We start from the raw sequence: 17,560 nt of genomic DNA on the forward strand, positions 1-17,560 counted from the left end.
GAATCTGGATGGATGGATAACCGTTTCTATTTCGTGAAAGGTAAGCTTTTAGACCCGGCCGGCCGTCTACACGGAGCTGGGAAAATCGATTTAAACATTTATTTATTTTACATAATAATTACTCGTAAGCAGGAATCCTTAGTTCTATAAACACCATAAATCACTAGTTGAATATAAATACCTTTAAAGTACATTTACCTATTTTATTTGAAAAACAACCAAATACGAAACTGGCCCCTGCCACTTAAGCAATTGACACAGCTGTCCGCTGTCAAGAGTCGACAACAATCTGACAATAAAATTCCAAGTCCACCAAACAGGTATTGTTTTTATATATATACACTATTTTGTTTATGGTATTAGAACTAATCGGTTTTACCTTGCCAATAATGTGACAGAGATTCTGAATGGATAGAAAGCGTGCTTTAGTTGCAACATCTGAACTACTGTAGCGGGTCAGGTTATTTTAGGTCAGAGACCACCAGTTAAAAAAAAATGTACCGGTCAAACTAGCATAAGGCCTAAAAAATCTTTGTTTCCGGTAACATGCTCAATAAAATTAGGGTAGGTAGGTTGGAAATTATTTTTTTTTTTGAATTTTTTTTTATTAAAGGCGTATGCTAGAATTCCCTGTATATGAGATGGGCGAAAATTTTCCCAATAACAGAATTTCTTTAAACTTTGGATATTGAAGGACAATCATCTAAGAAACAAAAATATGCAATAAAAATCGTAGGTCACCGGTATCGAAAAAGAGTTATCTCCCCTTTAAAACGTCATTTTTGGGGGAAATGCCATTTTCAAGGGCAGATAACTCTTTTTCGATACCGGTGACCTATAATTATTCTATTTTTGTTTCTTGTATTGGGCTTATTCAAGAAGAAATTTGTATTTTTGTGATTCCAATAAAATGGAAAATAACAAATAAGGGGGTTATGCCTTTAGAGCATCAGTAAGTTGATGTCTGACATCACTGGCCATGTTAAAAAGTTAAAAACATTTACGGGCCAAAAATTTAGGGTAGGTCGAGATACCGGAAACAAACAATTTTTTTTTTACGCCTAATAGTATTCCCTATAAATTCTATATAAAACTCACGTTTTTTAATGAGCTACCAAACATAGCTAGACCCATTTTAGAGAACAAATCCTTACTTCATTTTAAAGTTATGATAAAACTGACATAAAATGAATAGAAAAGTAGGGGTCATGTATCTGCTAATTAAGAGATTTCTCTTGTTACGTTTGGTTGCAGTAAAATCACTTCAAAATCACACTGCTGTGACCTGGAAGCACTACTTTACTAAAATTGAGTTTCACTTCACCAAATACAACCTCCTCTCCCAATTTTTCTACCAAAATATCAAAAATACACCCACAGTGAAATTTAAACAGAAACCAGCTTTAATTTAGACCTCTCTGGCCATGCCAAGTGAAAAATTAGTGTTCAAAAAGCTGTCCGTCATTACCCGTCTAGACCAGATGGCTCCCACACTGGTTTCTTTACTATATAGTTAGGCCTGCAAGGGGATGAGGTAAGTGTATACCCGGGAATAAGGTAGCGCCTGTACGTTCTGATAACAAAGCCAAGAAGTGATTTTTTCAAAATTGAGATATTTTACTGCATTTACAGTAATACTGTTATATTTCATTATAGTATACATTTTGACAAAATTTGCTAAGTTTTATGTGTATTGTAGACTGTATTGAAAAAACTTTTGATCAGCTGACGGGGTCATCTCATTCACACGAAAATTACCTTAATTAAGTACTATCACTATTCATATGTTTTTAGTCCGATATTTTGTTAGAACATAAAGATAGTTCTTCAAAAACATGTAATTAGATATACATGTTTCGATTTATGGAAGGCCGTACACGCCATAGACTATGGGAAAATGATTGGTGGTCTCTAACCTATATGATCTGATATTTTATTGTTGTCATCATCCCTCTGACGGGACAGCGACAGTCAAAAGTTATCACGCTGTCCCGAAACGTCCTAATATTTGGACTACATCTGAACATAATTAATTTACCCTGCTAATTATTTTAAATTTCTATAATGAATTTGTCCATCTTTCAATTTGGACTATACCATTAACTGTTAAAAGGGGCGCTTACCAAAAATATACTGACTGAATTGCAAACAGTGCAGATCTTGATCAGACTGCATGGATGTGCAGGCTGATTATGATCTACACTGGTCGCAAAGGCAGAATCAATCATGTCCAGCATGATAAGGGTTAATTGGAAGTGGTCTAAGGGGTCTGGTAGTCTGGGGTCAAAATCTTGTAACCCTTATTATTACTATGTTATTGGTGTGTATTGTATGACAATTGCTGGAGAAAAGCTATGATTAGTTGTCAAAAAGTTTAAATTCTAACATGACCCAATTTGTTTTCATCAAGGTATCCGATTCAGGCCCGTAGGAAGCATTTTCAGATTGGGGGGCACACATTATAAAAATCAGCTGACTGAAATAGAAAAGTAGGGGATTAGCTAGGGGGGTCCGGGGGCATGCTAAATTTTGAAATTCAGCGCTTCATTTCCTGCATAAATCTGAGGCATTTTGGGAGCATTTAAGAACACTTTCCCTTACCACTGCAATTTTATATACAATATACCACATGTTTTGACATTTTCAAAGTATAATGAGTATAGCATAAAACCCCTCACCTTTTTCTCGGGCTTGGGTCCGACAAAGAAACGCTTTTCTAAGGCATTTTTACATGTTTTCTGTTTTGATTTGACACTAGTAAGGTTAACAATACAATTATAAAACTGCATGTCAGCTAAAATGGACTCGCTGTCAAAAAATAATTGTTACGATAATTACCATAATCGGTCAAGTTATTGGGAGGGCTGCCCCCACCCCTGTTCCTATGGCCCTGCGATTCACAAATAAGCAAGTTCTATATAAATTACAGACGTTACCATTAAAATATTTCAAATATTGATGCCTGGTAAGCGCATATAATTTTGGTATCATTTGAAAGTGTATTGTCCACTGAAAAAGAAAATATAAATTACATGACAAAAATATGTTTTATAATTTTTATTTTTATTACTTTATAAACTTCAGTGATACTTCAGCAGAAATCCAGTGTGATACTTCAACAGATATCCAGTTATTACAGTGTAAGGTTTATCATTTCGCAGTCAAAAAAAAACATGACTATAGTGATTCTTGCATATTATTTATTGTCTTCTTATTCAGGAGACGCAACTCTTTCAAATTATACCAAAAAACATTGTTTTGCCAGGCATCGAAATTTAAATCCACCTATTTGTGGATCGGATACCTTAATTAACCACCCAAAATCAATAGGGCTATTAGGGGTCATCTATTCTGCATGTCCAATCATCCTATGAAGTTTCAACATTCTAAGTCAAGTGATTCTCAAGTTATTGATTGGAAATGGTTTTCCATGGTCAGGCCACTGTGACCTTGACCTTTGATAGAGTAACCCCAAAAACAATAGGGGTCGTCTATTCCATAAGCCCTGCCACCCTATTAAGTTTGAAGGTTCTAAGGTCAAATGGTTCTCCAGTTATTGATTGGAAATGAAGTATGACAGACAGACAGACGGATGGACAGGACAAAAACAATATGTCTCCCCCAGACCTAATAATTATGTTGTTATACCCCCACAAACGAAGTCTGTTTGCCTGTTGGTCCGTTGGTTTTCATGGTTTCCGGACAATAACTCATGATAGGCTCGACAGATTTAAATAAATTTTGGTACACAGGTGTAACATCATAAAATACAGGTCAAGTTCGACTTTGCCTACAAATCACAATTTTTGACGTAGTTATGGCCCCTTTCCAACTTAAAATTTGCCAAACTCATGGTTTCCAAACAATAACTCATGAAAGGCTTGACAGATTTAAATAATTTTTGGTACACAGGACTGGTAACATCATAAAATTCAGGTCAAGTTCAACTTTGGCTACAAACCACAATTTTTTTGCCCCCCCAACATGAGTGATGGGAGCATATAGATTTGGTGTTGTCTATGCGTCAGTGCATCTGTCCGTCCGAAGTGAAATAGTAAAAAATACACATTTTCACCTTGTGAAGCGCCTAGCTCAAAAAGTATTTGATATAAATTAATTAAACCTTGCTTGTGTATTAATCATGATATGAACTTGCGCACCTCCTATTTTTTATTGGGTCCGCCCCCTTTTTTCAGAGTTATGGCCCCTGAAATAGTCAAAAATGCACATTTTAACCTTGTGACGCGCCTAGCTCAAAAAGTATTTCATATAAATTGATTAAACCTTGCATGAGTCTTTATCATGATATGAACTTGCGCACCTCCTGTTTTTCGTCTGGCTCCACCCCATATTTTCAGAGATAAAGCCCCTGAAATAGTCAAAAATGCACATTTTCAACTTGTGACATGCCTAGCTCAAAAAGTATTTGATATAGATTCTTGAAACATTGCATGAGTCTTAATCATAATATGAACTTGCGCACCTTCTATTTTTCATTTGGGTCCGCCCCCTATTTTCAGGGTTATGGCCCCTGAAATAGTCAAAAATGCGCATTTTCACCTTGTGACGCACCTAGCTCAAAAAGTATGATATATAAATGGTTGAAAACTTGCATAGGTCTTTATCGTGATATAAACTTGCACACCTCTTGTTTTTTGGCTGGCTCCACCACCTATTTTCAAAGTTATGGCCCCGGAAATAGTAAAAAAATGCATATTTTCACCTAATTATGTGCATAGCTCAAAAAGTATTTGATGTAAATTCATGAAACCTTGCTTGAGTCTTTATCATGATGTGACCTTGCACATTTGGCATTCTTCTTGAGAATCTTAGTGCTTATTACAGAGTTATGGCCCTTGATATAGACAAAATAGTGGATTTTTTGTTTTTTTATGCTCATAGCTCAAAAAGTATATGGCCTATAATAATGAATCCTTTTCATAAAATGTTTGTTGAGGCTTTACCTCATCAAGACTGCAGACATTTGAATTATTGCCCCTTATTTGTGACAAATGTACCAGTGGGGGGCACACCCTGTGTCATACAAACACATTCTAGTTTTTTCGTAGTTATGGCCCCTTTCCAACTTAGAATTTGCCAAACGTCTGGTTTACGTACAATAACTCAGGAAAGGCTTGACAGATTAAAATGATTTTTGGAACACAGGTGTAACATCATAAAATACAGGTCAAATTCGACTTTGGCTACAAACCACCAATTTTTGACGTTGTTATGGCCCCTTTCCAACTTAGAATTTGCCAAACTCATGGTTTCCAGACAATAACTCATGAAAGGCTTGACAGATTTAAACAATTTTTGGTACACAGGTGTAACATCATAAAATACAGGTCAAGTTTGGCTACAAACCACCAATTTTTAGCTCACCTGAGTTTTTGTGATTGCTCGATGTCCATCGTCTGTCTGTCGTCTGTCTGTCTGTCAACATTTAGCTTGTGTATGCGATAGAGGCTGTATATTTCAAGCGATCTTCATGAAATTTTGTCAGAATGATTACCTTGATGAAATCTAGTCAAATTTGAAAATGGGTCATCTGGGGTCAAAAACTTGGTCACTAGGTCAAACCAAAGAAAAACCTTGTTTATGCGATAGAGACTGTATTTTTCAATTGAACTTCATGAAATTTGGTCAGAATGATTGCATTGATGAAATCTAGGTCGAGTTTGAATGTAGGTCATCTGGGTCAAAAACTAGGTCACTAGGTAAAATCAAAGAAAAACCTTGTGTATGCGATAGAGGCTATATTTTTCAATTGATCTTCTTGAAAGTTGGTCAAGTTTGAATATAGGTCATCTGGGGTCAAAAACTAGGTCACTAGGTCAAATAAAAGAAAAACCTTGTGTATGTGATAGAGGCTGTATTTTTATGCCCCCGAAGGGAGGCATATAGTTTTTGAACCGTCTGTCGGTCTGTCAGTCTGTCTGCAGTTTTCGTGTCCGGTCCATATCTTTGTCATCCATGGATGGATTTTCAAATAACTTGGCATGAATGTGTACCACAGTAAGACGACGTGTCGCGTGCAAGACCCAGGTCTGTAGCTCAAAGGTCAAGGTCACACTTAGACGTTAAAGGTCATTTTTCATGATAGTGCATTCGTGTCCGGTCCATATCTTTGTCATCCATGGATGGATTTTCAAAGAACTTGGCATGAAATTGTACCACAGTAAGACGACGTGTTGCGCGCAAGACGCATGTCCGTAGCTCAAAGGTCAAGGTCACACTTAGACGTTATAGGTCATTTTTCATGATAGTGCATTCGTGTCCGGTCCATAGCTTTGTCATCCATGGATGGATTTTCAAATAACTTGGCATGAATGTGTACCACAGTAAGACGACGTGTCGCGCGCAAGACCCAGGTCCGTAGCTCAAAGGTCAAGGTCACACTTAGACGTTAAAGGTCATATTTCATGATAGTGCATTGAGGGGCGTGTCTGGTCCATATCTTTGTCATTCATGCATGGATTTTAAAATTATTGGGCATGAATGTGTACCACAGTAAGACGACGTGTGGCGCGCAAGACCCAGGTCCGTAGCTCAAAGGTCAAGGTCACACTTAGACGTTAAAGGTCATATTTCATGATAGTGCATTGATGGGCGTGTCCGGTCCATATCTTTGTCATTCATGCATGGATTTTAAAATTATTGGGCATGAATGTGTACCACAGTAAGACGACGTGTCGCACGCAAGACTCAGGTCTGTAGGTCAAAGGTCCTAAATGCTAACATCGACCATAACTATTCATTCAAAGTGCCATCGGGGGCATGTGTCATCCTATGGAGACAGCTCTTGTTCAGTTGATCCTCATGAAGTTCTGTCAAAATGAATGCCTTGATAAAATCTAGGTCAAGTTTGAAGATGGGTCATCTGGGGTCAAAAACTAGGTCACTAGGTCAAATCAAAGAAAAACCTTGTGTATGCGATAGAGGCTGTATTTTTCATTTGATCTTCATAAATTTTTGTCAGAATGGCTGCCTTGATGAAATCTAGGTGAATTTGAATATGGGTTATCTGACATCAAAAACTAGATCACTAGGACAGGTCAAATCATAGAAACAACTTGTGTATGCGATAGAGACTGTGTTTTTCAATTGATCTTGATGAAATTTGGTCAGAATGATTGCCTTGATGAAGTCTAGGTCGAGTTTGAATATGGGTTATCTTGGGTAAAAAACTAGGTCACTAGTTCAAATCAAAGAAAAACCTTATGTATGCAATAGAGGCTGTATTCTTCATGAAATTTGGTCAGAATGATTGCCTTGATGAAATCTAGGTCAAGTTCGATTATGGGTTATCTGGGATCATAAACTAGGTCACTAGGTCAAATCAAAGAAAACCTTGTGTATGCGATAGAGGCTGTATTTTTCAATTGATCTTCACAAAATTTGGTCAGAATGATTGCCTTGATGAAATCTAGATCGGGGTTGAATATGGGTAATCAGAGTTCAAAAACTAGGTCACTAGGTCAAATCAAAGAAAAACCTTGTGTATGCGATAGAGGTTGTATTTTTCAATTGATCTTCATGAAATTTGGTCAGAATGATTGCCTTGATAAAATCTAGGTCAAGTTTGCATATGGGTCATCTGGGGTCAAAAACTAGGTCACTAGATCATATCAAAGACAATACTTGTTTAAACTCACGAGACCACATTTTTGGTCCAATCTTAATGAAAATTGGCCAGAATATTTGTTTCCATGAAATCACTAGGTCAAACATGTTTACACTGTTATTGTTTGTTTCTCAGGTGAGCGACCTAGGGCCATCTTGGCCCTCTTGTTTGATGTAGTTATGACCCCTTACCGACTTAGAATTTGCCAGACTCATTGTTTCTGGACAATAACTAATGAAAGGCTGGACAGATTTAAATGATTTTTGGTATACAGGTGTAACATCATAAAATACAGGTCAAATTCGACTTTGGCTACAATCACCGTGTTTAGCTCGTCTGATTTTTGAAAAAAACTACAAGGTATTGTTGTCACTTGATCGTTGGCGTCTGTGTTAGTTAAAATTTTTGTTTAGGTCCACCTTTCCTCAATAACCGTAAGAGCTACAGCTTTGGAACTTTGCACACTTGTTTGTTATCATTAAATGATTTTGTAGGCCAAAAACCATAACTCTGATATGCATTTGTCAAAATTATGGCCCTTTTTATACTTAGAAAATATTAGTTTCTTGGTTAAAAGTTTCGTTTAGCTCCACCTTTTCTCAAAAGCTATAAGAGCTAAAGCTTTGAAACTTTGCACACTTGTTTATCATCATTAGTAGACTGTGTAGGCGAAGAACCATAACTCTAACCTGCATTTTGTTAGAATCATAGCCCTTTTTGTACTTAGAAATTCTGAACTACCGGTATAACTCTTTTCTTACATACTGACCTGCACTTGCAGACGAGTGATGGCACCTGTAGGTGGTGCTCTTGTTTGACATAGTTATGGCCCCTTTCCAACTTAAAAAGTTAGACAACTTAAATTGCACCATCTTTTGGCCATTTCTTTCTTACCGTTGCCATACTTGTGTGACAAGGCCATATTGTGGGGTTATTATTCATCAGTCCTGTGACAGCTCTAGTTTTATCCAATGTCGAATAGCCTCAGCATTCATGCAGAGAATGTGTTACTGTGACACTGACAAAAACAGCACACATTATACAAAAACGGAGCACACAAAACGCACAAATAGAGCATATATAACACATGACGGAGCACACAAAACGCACAAATAGAACATATATAACACATGACGGAGCACACAAATAGAGCATATATAACACATGACGGAGCACACAAAACGCACAAATAGAGCATATATAACACATGACGGAGCACACAAATCGCACAAATAGAGCATATATAACACATGAAGGAGCACACAAATGCTCAAATAGAGCATATATAACACATGACGGAGCACACAAAACGCACAAATAGAGCATATATAACACATGACGGAGCACACAAAACGCACAAATAGAGCATATATAACACATGACGGAGCACACAAAACACACAAATAGGGCTTATTTAACACATGACGGAGCACACAAAACGCACAAATAGAGCATATATAACACATGTTGTACATTGTATTATGTAGAATTAGACAAACTGTACAGGATGAGTTCCAGATTTTGTATTGTTTCTTAACTAAAGGTATTAGGCCCATAATAGTGTACCTCCTTTTTGAAGAGTATTCAATTCCTAATTCCTACCATAAACCTACTTTGACTGCAATTTTCAGGGGGGCGTAGGTTCAAGCCCCACTTGAACCAAATTTTTCCCCTTATTTTCCTTTTTTCCTAGTAAGTATTTACCTCTTTCAAGACTTTTGAATATTGATTTATTGTACAAAAGTGGAAAAAATTCATTTGATAAGTGATTTCTTGCTGTTCAATGTGAATTTACCTCTGAAACAGAAGGGGTAGATTTAGACATCTTTAAAAATACTGAGTTACATGTTATAAAAGTTCTCTATTTTGCCTTCATTCTTTAGATTACATATTGTGGAAGAAAGGTAGGTAGGTTTTACTTCTGCCCCAGTGTTATTTTTGAATGAATTGAGCAAAATTCAAAACAGACCCGCAGGATTCGACCTTAATTTTTCAATGTTGGAGTTAGAATTCTGTCTCATTAAATCCGTTTACTTCAGGTACCCTAGAAAGAAATGATATTGACAGTTTTATTTTAAGTTTTATAATTGTTTACCAATAGTTTGATGTTTCTTTTATAAAAAAATAATGGTTTAATGAATTCTCTGCAAACGTTTTGGATAAAGGCCATCACTTTGAAATTTGTTTCTACTTGAGCTTGAGGAAATACCATAAATTATACAAATTTTATAAAAAAACAAAAACGGCACGGTAAAAGTTTTTAAAAATTTGCAACACGGCGCGAAGCACGATCAACTGTAAGAATATACCAAGCAAAATGCTATTTTTAGCTCACCTGTCACAAAGTGACAAGGTGAGCTTTTGTGATCGCGCGGCGTCCATCAGTCCGTCCGTCTGTAAACTTTTGCTTGTGACCACTCTAGAGGTCACATTTTTTGTGGGATCTTTATGAAAGTTGGTCAGAATGTTCATCTTGATGATATCTAGGTCAAGTTCGAAACTGGGTCACGTGCCTTCAAAAACTAGGTCAGTAGGTCTAAAAATAGAAAAACCTTGTGACCTCTCTAGAGGCCATATATTTCACAAGATCTTCATGAAAATTGGTCAGAATGTTCACCTTGATGATATCTAGGTCAAGTTCGAAACTGGGTCAGGTGCCTTCAAAAACTAGGTCAGTAGGTCTAAAAATAGAAAAACCTTGTGACCTCTCTAGAGGCCATATATTTCACAAGATCTTCATGAAAATTGGTCAGAACGTTCATCTTGATGATATCTAGGTCAAATTTGAAACTGGGTCATGTGCCTTCAAAAACAAGGTCAGTAGGTCAAATAATAGAAAAACCTTTTGACCTCTCTAAAGGCCATATTTTTCATGGGATCTGTATGAAAGTTGGTCTGACTGTTCATCTTGATGATATCTAGGTCAAGTTCCAAACTGGGTCACGTGCGGTCAAAAACTAGGTCTGTAGGTCTAAAAACAGAAAAACCTTGTGACCTCTCTAGAGGCCATGTATTTCATGAGATCTTCATGAAAATTGCTCAGAATGTTCATCTTGATGATATCTAGGTCAGATTCGAAAGTGGGTCACGTGCCTTCAAAAACTAGGTCAGTAGGTCAAATAATAGAAAAACCTTGTGACCTCTCTAGAGGCCATATTTTTTATGGGATCTGTATGAAAGTTGGTCTGAATGTTCATCTTGATGATATCTAGGTCAAGTTCGAAAGTGGGTCACGTGCCCTCAAAAACTAGGTCAGTATGTCAAATAATAGAAAAACCTTGTGACCTCTCTAAAGGCCATATTTTTCATGGGATCTGTATGAAAGTTGGTCTGAATGTTCATCTTGATGATATCTAGATCAAGTTCGAAACAGGGTCATGTGCGGTCAAAAACTAGGTCAGTAGGTCTAAAAATAGAAAAACCTTGTGACCTCTCTAGAGGCCATACTTGTGAATGGATCTCCATAAAAATTGGTCAGAATGTTCATCTTGATGAGATCTAGGTAAAGTTTGAAAGTGGATTACGTGCCGTCAAAAAGTAGGTCAGAAGGTCAAATAATGAAAAAATGTTGTGACCTCTCTAGAAGCCATATTTTTCATGGGATCTGTATGGAAGTTGGGTCAACTGCAATCAAAAACTAGGTCAGTAGGTCTTAAAATAGAAAAACCATGTGACCTCTCTAGAGGCCATACCCTTGAATGGATCTTCATGAAAATTGGTCAGAATGTTCACCTTGATGATATCTATGTCAAGTTTGAAACTGGGTCACATGCCTTAAAAAACTAGGTCAGTAGGTCAAATAGTAAAAAACCTTGTGACCTCTCTAGAGGCCATACTTTTCATGGGATCTGTATAAAAGTTGGTCTGAATGTTCATCTTGATGATATCTAGGTCAAATTTGAAACTGGGTCAACTGCGGACAAAAACTAGGTCAGTAGGTCTAAAATTAGAAAAATCTTTTGACCTCTCTAGAGGCCATATTTTTCAATGGATCTTCATGAAAATTGATCTGAATGTTCACCTTGATGATATCTAGGTCATTTTCGAAACTGGGTCACATGCGGTCAAAAACTAGGCCAGTAGATATAAAAATAGAAAACCCTTGTGACCTCTCTAGAGGCGATATTTTTCATGAGATGTTCATGAAAATTAGTGAGAATGTTCACCTTGATGATATCTAGGTAAAATTCAAAACAGGGTCATGTACCTTCGAAAACTAGGTCAATAGTTCAAATAATAGAAAAACCTTGTGACCTCACTAGGGACCATATTTTTCAATGGATCTTCATGAAAATTGGTCAGAATTTTTATCTTGATAATATCTAGGTCAAGTTCAAAACTGGGTCACATGAGCTCAAAAACTAGGTCACTATGTCAAATAATAGAAAAAACGACGTCATTCTCAAAACTGGGTTATGTGGGAACAGGTGAGCAATTCAGGACCATCATGGTCCTCTTGTTTAAATATTGCTATTAGGGGTCTAATACCTTAAGGTTAAGGATTTTTAATATCTTAGTTAAATACAAAAAAAATAACTGACACTTGTGATAAAATATTTGAATTCTTTCTTGTTATTTCAGGTGTTACTGTAGCTGTGTATGAAACCATGGGTCAGATGCTAAATAGACCACCACATAATGAAAAAGAAAATTATCACAACATCATTAAAGCAGTGGAATCTGGAAATTTACACCAACTGATTAAACGTTTTGCAGACTTGGAACCAACATCTCAGGTTCAAGCCATTAGAAAGGATGGAAAAACTTTGCTACATATTGCAGCATATCATCACCAGTTAGATTGTATTCAGTTTCTTTTAGAGCATGGCTTTGATGCAAATGTGTTAGATGATTTTGGAAATACCCCTCTGGTGGAAGTTCTTCAAACCAAAGCTCAGGATAGAATTTGTCTAGCCTTACATAATCCAAATTGTCTTGAAAAGCTTGTGAATTTGTTTCTAAAATTCAAAGCAGACATAAATGCAAGAAGTTCTGTGTATAGAACAGCATTGCTCAAGTCTATGGTTCATAGACATAGGCTTTCAGAAATATTGCTTAAGAATGGAGCTGACCCAAACATAGCTGATGCAGATGGCCTACTTCCAATTCATGTTTGTGCCACATATTCCTGTCTTTCACTTTTGAAGCACATCCTTACAAGAGGAGCAGACATAAATGGTCATGATGGTAAAGAAAGAACTGCCCTTTATTTTTCAGTGCTTGCTGGCCATCAGAAAATATTTGACGAGCTAATACTTCATGGCTGTGATATAAACAAGGGATCAAAATATGGCTTTCCACTGCAAACTGCTATTATAAAATGTCGATTAGAAATGGTTCAAACATTACTCCAAAATGGTGCAGATGTTCAGTGCAAAATCTCAGAATTCCGACAGTTATATTGCAGGACGAATGATTACCTCAATCTTGCGTTACTTGTGGCCCATTCTCAAATAAACAATCCTGGATTGTCTATGGCAAAAGAAGATGTTATTGAAAATGCAAAAAAGTCATTGCAGATATTATATCTTGTGATTCAGGCAGTGGGCAATAATGAAAATTTCAGTAGAAATGCCTTTGTTAAAACAAGACGACAGCCTCTTGATGGACCTGATTTACTTGTGTGTAATAAACTATTTACACTACTCTTACGGAAATTGGCATTTATCCATGGAATGAGTAGGAATTCCAAACCTTTAGATGGCCTACCAAATCTTGGCTCAGTCATTGATACCCTTTCCCTACAGAATGTCTGTAGAATGAAAGTACGACAACTGATTTCCAAAACGGGAACCAATGTTATCTTTGCAGTAGAACAGTTAGATTGCTCACAAGTATTGAAAGATGTGATTCTGTTAAAGGATGTAGTGTGATAAGAGGTCTATAATGAAACTATGGCAGTTTTATAGGGCTATTTTTTTCGACATTCACATGCCATCATTGTGAGAATTAATGTCTTCACAACAACTTGTGAAAAATATTCCAGTGATAAATATTTATGCCCCCACACATTTATACGGGGGGGTGGGTGCATATAGCGTTGCTGCGGTCCATATGACCATACAGCCGCCCGTCCAAGCAAATGAGAGAACAGTTTGTTGGGTACTGAGGACAATAGGTAACAGTAAATTCTATTCATACTTTCTGTCGCTTGATCTTTATAACAGAAGAACTACCCAATAAACGTACGAATGTCTGTCCATACGTCCTTAAGTATTGTGTGTCCAACTTCCACACTATCAGCTAATTTGCTTCAGACTTCCACAGATGAACAAACTTGATATGTAGATGACCATAAAGGAAGGACCGCAGTTATGGCCCTTTGATAGTTTTGCTTCATAGAATATAGAAAAAGATCTTGTATGTCCAACTCCTCAGACACTATTTCAAAGTTTCACAGATGAAGGACATTGATGTAAAGATGAATTTGAATAATGGACTTTCGGTTATTTTTTCTAGAATTATGGCCCTTTCTTAATTTCACAAAATAGGTCATAGTGAAGAAATTTACATACATTTTTTGAAGGAATGGATTCAAAGTTGCTCAGATGCACACAACATTATCTGAATACAGTTTGCTTCAAACATTTAGTGGAACATCTTCATGTGAAGATGGTCTTTACTATAAACTTTGCTATTTAGAGGATGGAACTATTATGTGGAGGGCATCCGTGTCCAATGGACACAATTCTAGTTTAATATAACTCTAATATTACATCTCCAAATGATTTCTTTACTTCATTTAGCAGAAATGACATTCAATATGATCTATGTCTAAAATTGCATGATTTCTATAAATAAAAGCTGCTTTAAATTTTAGAATAAGCAGAAAACACCATATCTTGATAAAACTTCAAACGTGTGTTCAGTCAGCATGAATGTGTACTTGGCCAACATTTATTGGAAATGGCAATATCAGATTAATTATAATACTTGATTATATTTTGTTTTGTTCTATCGACCAGGCAAGGAATCCCACACCTCCAGACTGTAAATAATTTTTTGCAGTAATTGCAACCTTTGCTTGGTCTTTGAAAATAAAAAAAGTGATTTCCCAAATGTGCATCAACTTTAAAACAGTGGTGCTCTCAACTGTTGGTGGCCAGTCTGTAATTTTTAGTCTTGCTTTATTACTTTTGAAACTATGCATAGTTTGTATCTGTAGCAAAACAGCGGGACAGTCTGCCCCAATCTGACTAAAGTACTTGATCTTCTAAACGAAGATCTGAGAACAACCTATTCACATTCGTCTTCTGTATATTTTGGATTTCCATTACTGCTTTTTTTATGTTATCCAATCAGACGACTTGTTCGATTGTCAAAGGATAAGAAAAATATGCGGTTATTCCAGGACTCGAACCCGGGACCCCTCGCTTACAAAGCAAGTGGCCTACCGACTGAGCTAACCGGCTATCTGATACATTACGACATAAGAATTGTAAATATCAAAAGTCAATGCTACATGTAGATTTGCAAGATGTTGTAAGCTAGGCTCTGATTGGCTAGCGAAAGAGCCGTCAGAACGAGGCAATGAATAGGTCGTTTTCAGATCCTATGCGTAGCGTAATAGGAGATGTACTTTAGTCAGATTGAGTCTGCCCCAGCCCCTTTTTTTGTGCGCCACACTGCCCTTCCATACGAACCGATCTTGCCTTTCCGAAACCCGCCCCTTTGCCTCTGAAGTTTTGACACATGAATAACTGCCCGCTTCGTTTACTTTCTGCCCGGAAGCGATAATGCATGTCATCACCATGTGTTTATTTTCCGAAAATAGAAATTCGGTCATGGCGTGTGAACACGTGATGTACTGGTTCCCCAAGTACTAGCATCACAGTTATATTAAGTAAGCCAGGCGCTATTATGTCGGGAAAGATCAAAGTATTTCAAAATTTTCTTGGGGAGCATGCCCCCAGACCCACCTAGCCTCATGCCCTTTTTTCACTGCTCCGTGCCCTTTTTTCATCCTGGATACAACACTAATGCATGTTATGTAGTTAATTTAATGAATTTGTTGTATAATTACTGGAAAAAAAATTTAGCGCAGAGTGTTAATAGGTAAAAACCATAAAACAACGTATATGCCAATTTTTGTTCTGATTCTTTATGTCAAAGAATTCTGTAAACTTTGCTAAGATGTTATTTTGATATATTACTTAATATAATAAGTACTATTAAAATCTTTGGTTTTACTCTGTTGAATTTTCAGCTTAATTTTGAGTGTCCAGCAAAAGTAGTTGGTCTAATTTTAGGGTATAGCTTAGTATGATTGGAGTCAGTGACTTACATTTTAACTCGGATTTCTAGTAAGGTGCAATGCAAGATGTGATATTCTCTTTTTAAAAAAGCCAACTATTACATAACATTAATTAAGGAGAATTTTGTTTAGGGTAGTTTTTCTACTAATTGGAGAGGTTACCCTGGCTAAGTGGTTACAGTTATTGACTTTGAATCACTTAATTGGCCCTCATCGCTGTGGGTTTGAAACCTCCCTTGATGTCTACAATTATTTCATGTGAGCGAGCCATGCAGCAGACTTGTGGAAGGTCAGTGGTTCTAACCAGGTGCCTGCATGTGCCTAACATAATGCCTGGATGGTGACCAAGGGCCTTCCTTTACAGGTTGCTGGGGGTGGGATGATATCGTGATATTGTCATCATCCCCCACCACATTACCACACCCCCTCAAAAACCCAAACAAAACAAGTGACCAGGTTACAGAATTGGCCTAGATTTGAAACAAACATTTTGATAAAATCTCCTGAAGATCTGGTAGAAAATTTGGCCTTTTGAGTGTTATAACACAGGACCTTATAATGATGCTCCAGACCAAGTTTGATGAAGACCCATCAAGTACTTCATAAGGAGAAGTGGTTTTAAGATATTTCTATTTTTAGCTCTAGCAGCCCTAAAAGGGGCCAAGTGTCTGCATTTGAACAAAATGAAGATAGAAGCTTACATTGATGCTACAAAGTTTGATGAAGATCATCAAGCGGTTCATTAGACATTTAAAGGTTTTCTTCATTTTTAGCTCTAATGGTCCCTGAAAGGTGCCAAGTGCTCCCATTTGAATACATCAATTCTGTGAGAAGACCTTGCCAGGAAATTACAGAACCTTTTAGAGCCTCAAGAGCTAATAACAGAAAAAGCCTTATAAACCACTTGATGTATTTTCACAAAACTTGGTCTTCACCATCTTTATATAGTTTGAATTTTTTGCCTTTAAGATCAAACAGGAAGTGTGGAATGTTATTAGGGTTTTTCTATGATTTGACCTAGTGACCTAGTTTTTGACCTCTGGTAAGTTTTGAAATGATTCCAGATTTCATACAGACAAACGTACTGACAAAATTTCATAAAAGTAAGGTAGAAAATGTGACCTCCAAAGTGTTAACAATGTTTTCCTATTTATGAGCTCACCTGTCACATAGTGACAAGGTGAGCTTTTGTGATCACCCTTCGTCCGTCGTCTGTGCGTCCGTCAACAATTTCTTGTCTGCACGATAGTTGTTTCATTTATGATTTTATTTTAACCAAACTTGCACACAACTTGTATCACCATAAGATCTCGATTCCTTTCTTGAACTGGCCAGATTCCTTTATGGGTTCCAGAGTTATGGCCCCTGATATGGCCAAAATTAGCTATTTTGACCTTGTCTGCACAATGGCAGCTTCATTTATGATTCGATTTTAACCAAACTTGCACACAACTTGTGTCACCATAAGATCTTGGTTCCTTTCTTGAACTGGCCAGATTTCTTTATGGGCTCCAGAGTTATGGCCCCTTAGCTATTTTGACCTTGTCTGCACAATAGCAGCTTTATTTATGATTTGATTTTTACCAAACTGGCACACAACTAGTATCACCATAAGATCTTGATTCCTTTCTTGAACTGGCCAGATTCCTTTATGGGTTCCAGAGTTATGGCCCCTGATA

At 36.9% G+C, this 17,560-nt stretch overlaps 1 protein-coding gene across 1 annotated transcript; it reads left to right on the forward strand.

Moving 5' to 3' along the window:
• Positions 1 to 104: 104 nt before the first annotated feature.
• On the forward strand, positions 105 to 15,816 carry LOC123554830 (ankyrin repeat and SOCS box protein 2-like). The gene is made up of 2 exons (XM_045345189.2): positions 105 to 320; positions 12,209 to 15,816. The coding sequence occupies exon 2, from the start codon at positions 12,235 to 12,237 to the stop codon at positions 13,498 to 13,500; it is 1,266 nt and encodes a 421-aa protein (XP_045201124.2). The 5' UTR covers positions 105 to 320; positions 12,209 to 12,234; the 3' UTR covers positions 13,501 to 15,816.
• The last annotated feature ends 1,744 nt before the right edge of the window (positions 15,817 to 17,560 follow it).

Source organism: Mercenaria mercenaria, chromosome 7 (genome assembly GCF_021730395.1).
Source record: "Mercenaria mercenaria strain notata chromosome 7, MADL_Memer_1, whole genome shotgun sequence".
NCBI classification, from domain to species: domain Eukaryota; kingdom Metazoa; phylum Mollusca; class Bivalvia; order Venerida; family Veneridae; genus Mercenaria; species Mercenaria mercenaria.

What these genes read in the sequence shown, in the direction of transcription:
- LOC123554830 (XM_045345189.2), top strand. Translation starts at nt 12,235, where the DNA reads ATGGGTCAGATGCTAAATAGACCACCACATAATGAAAAAGAAAATTAT.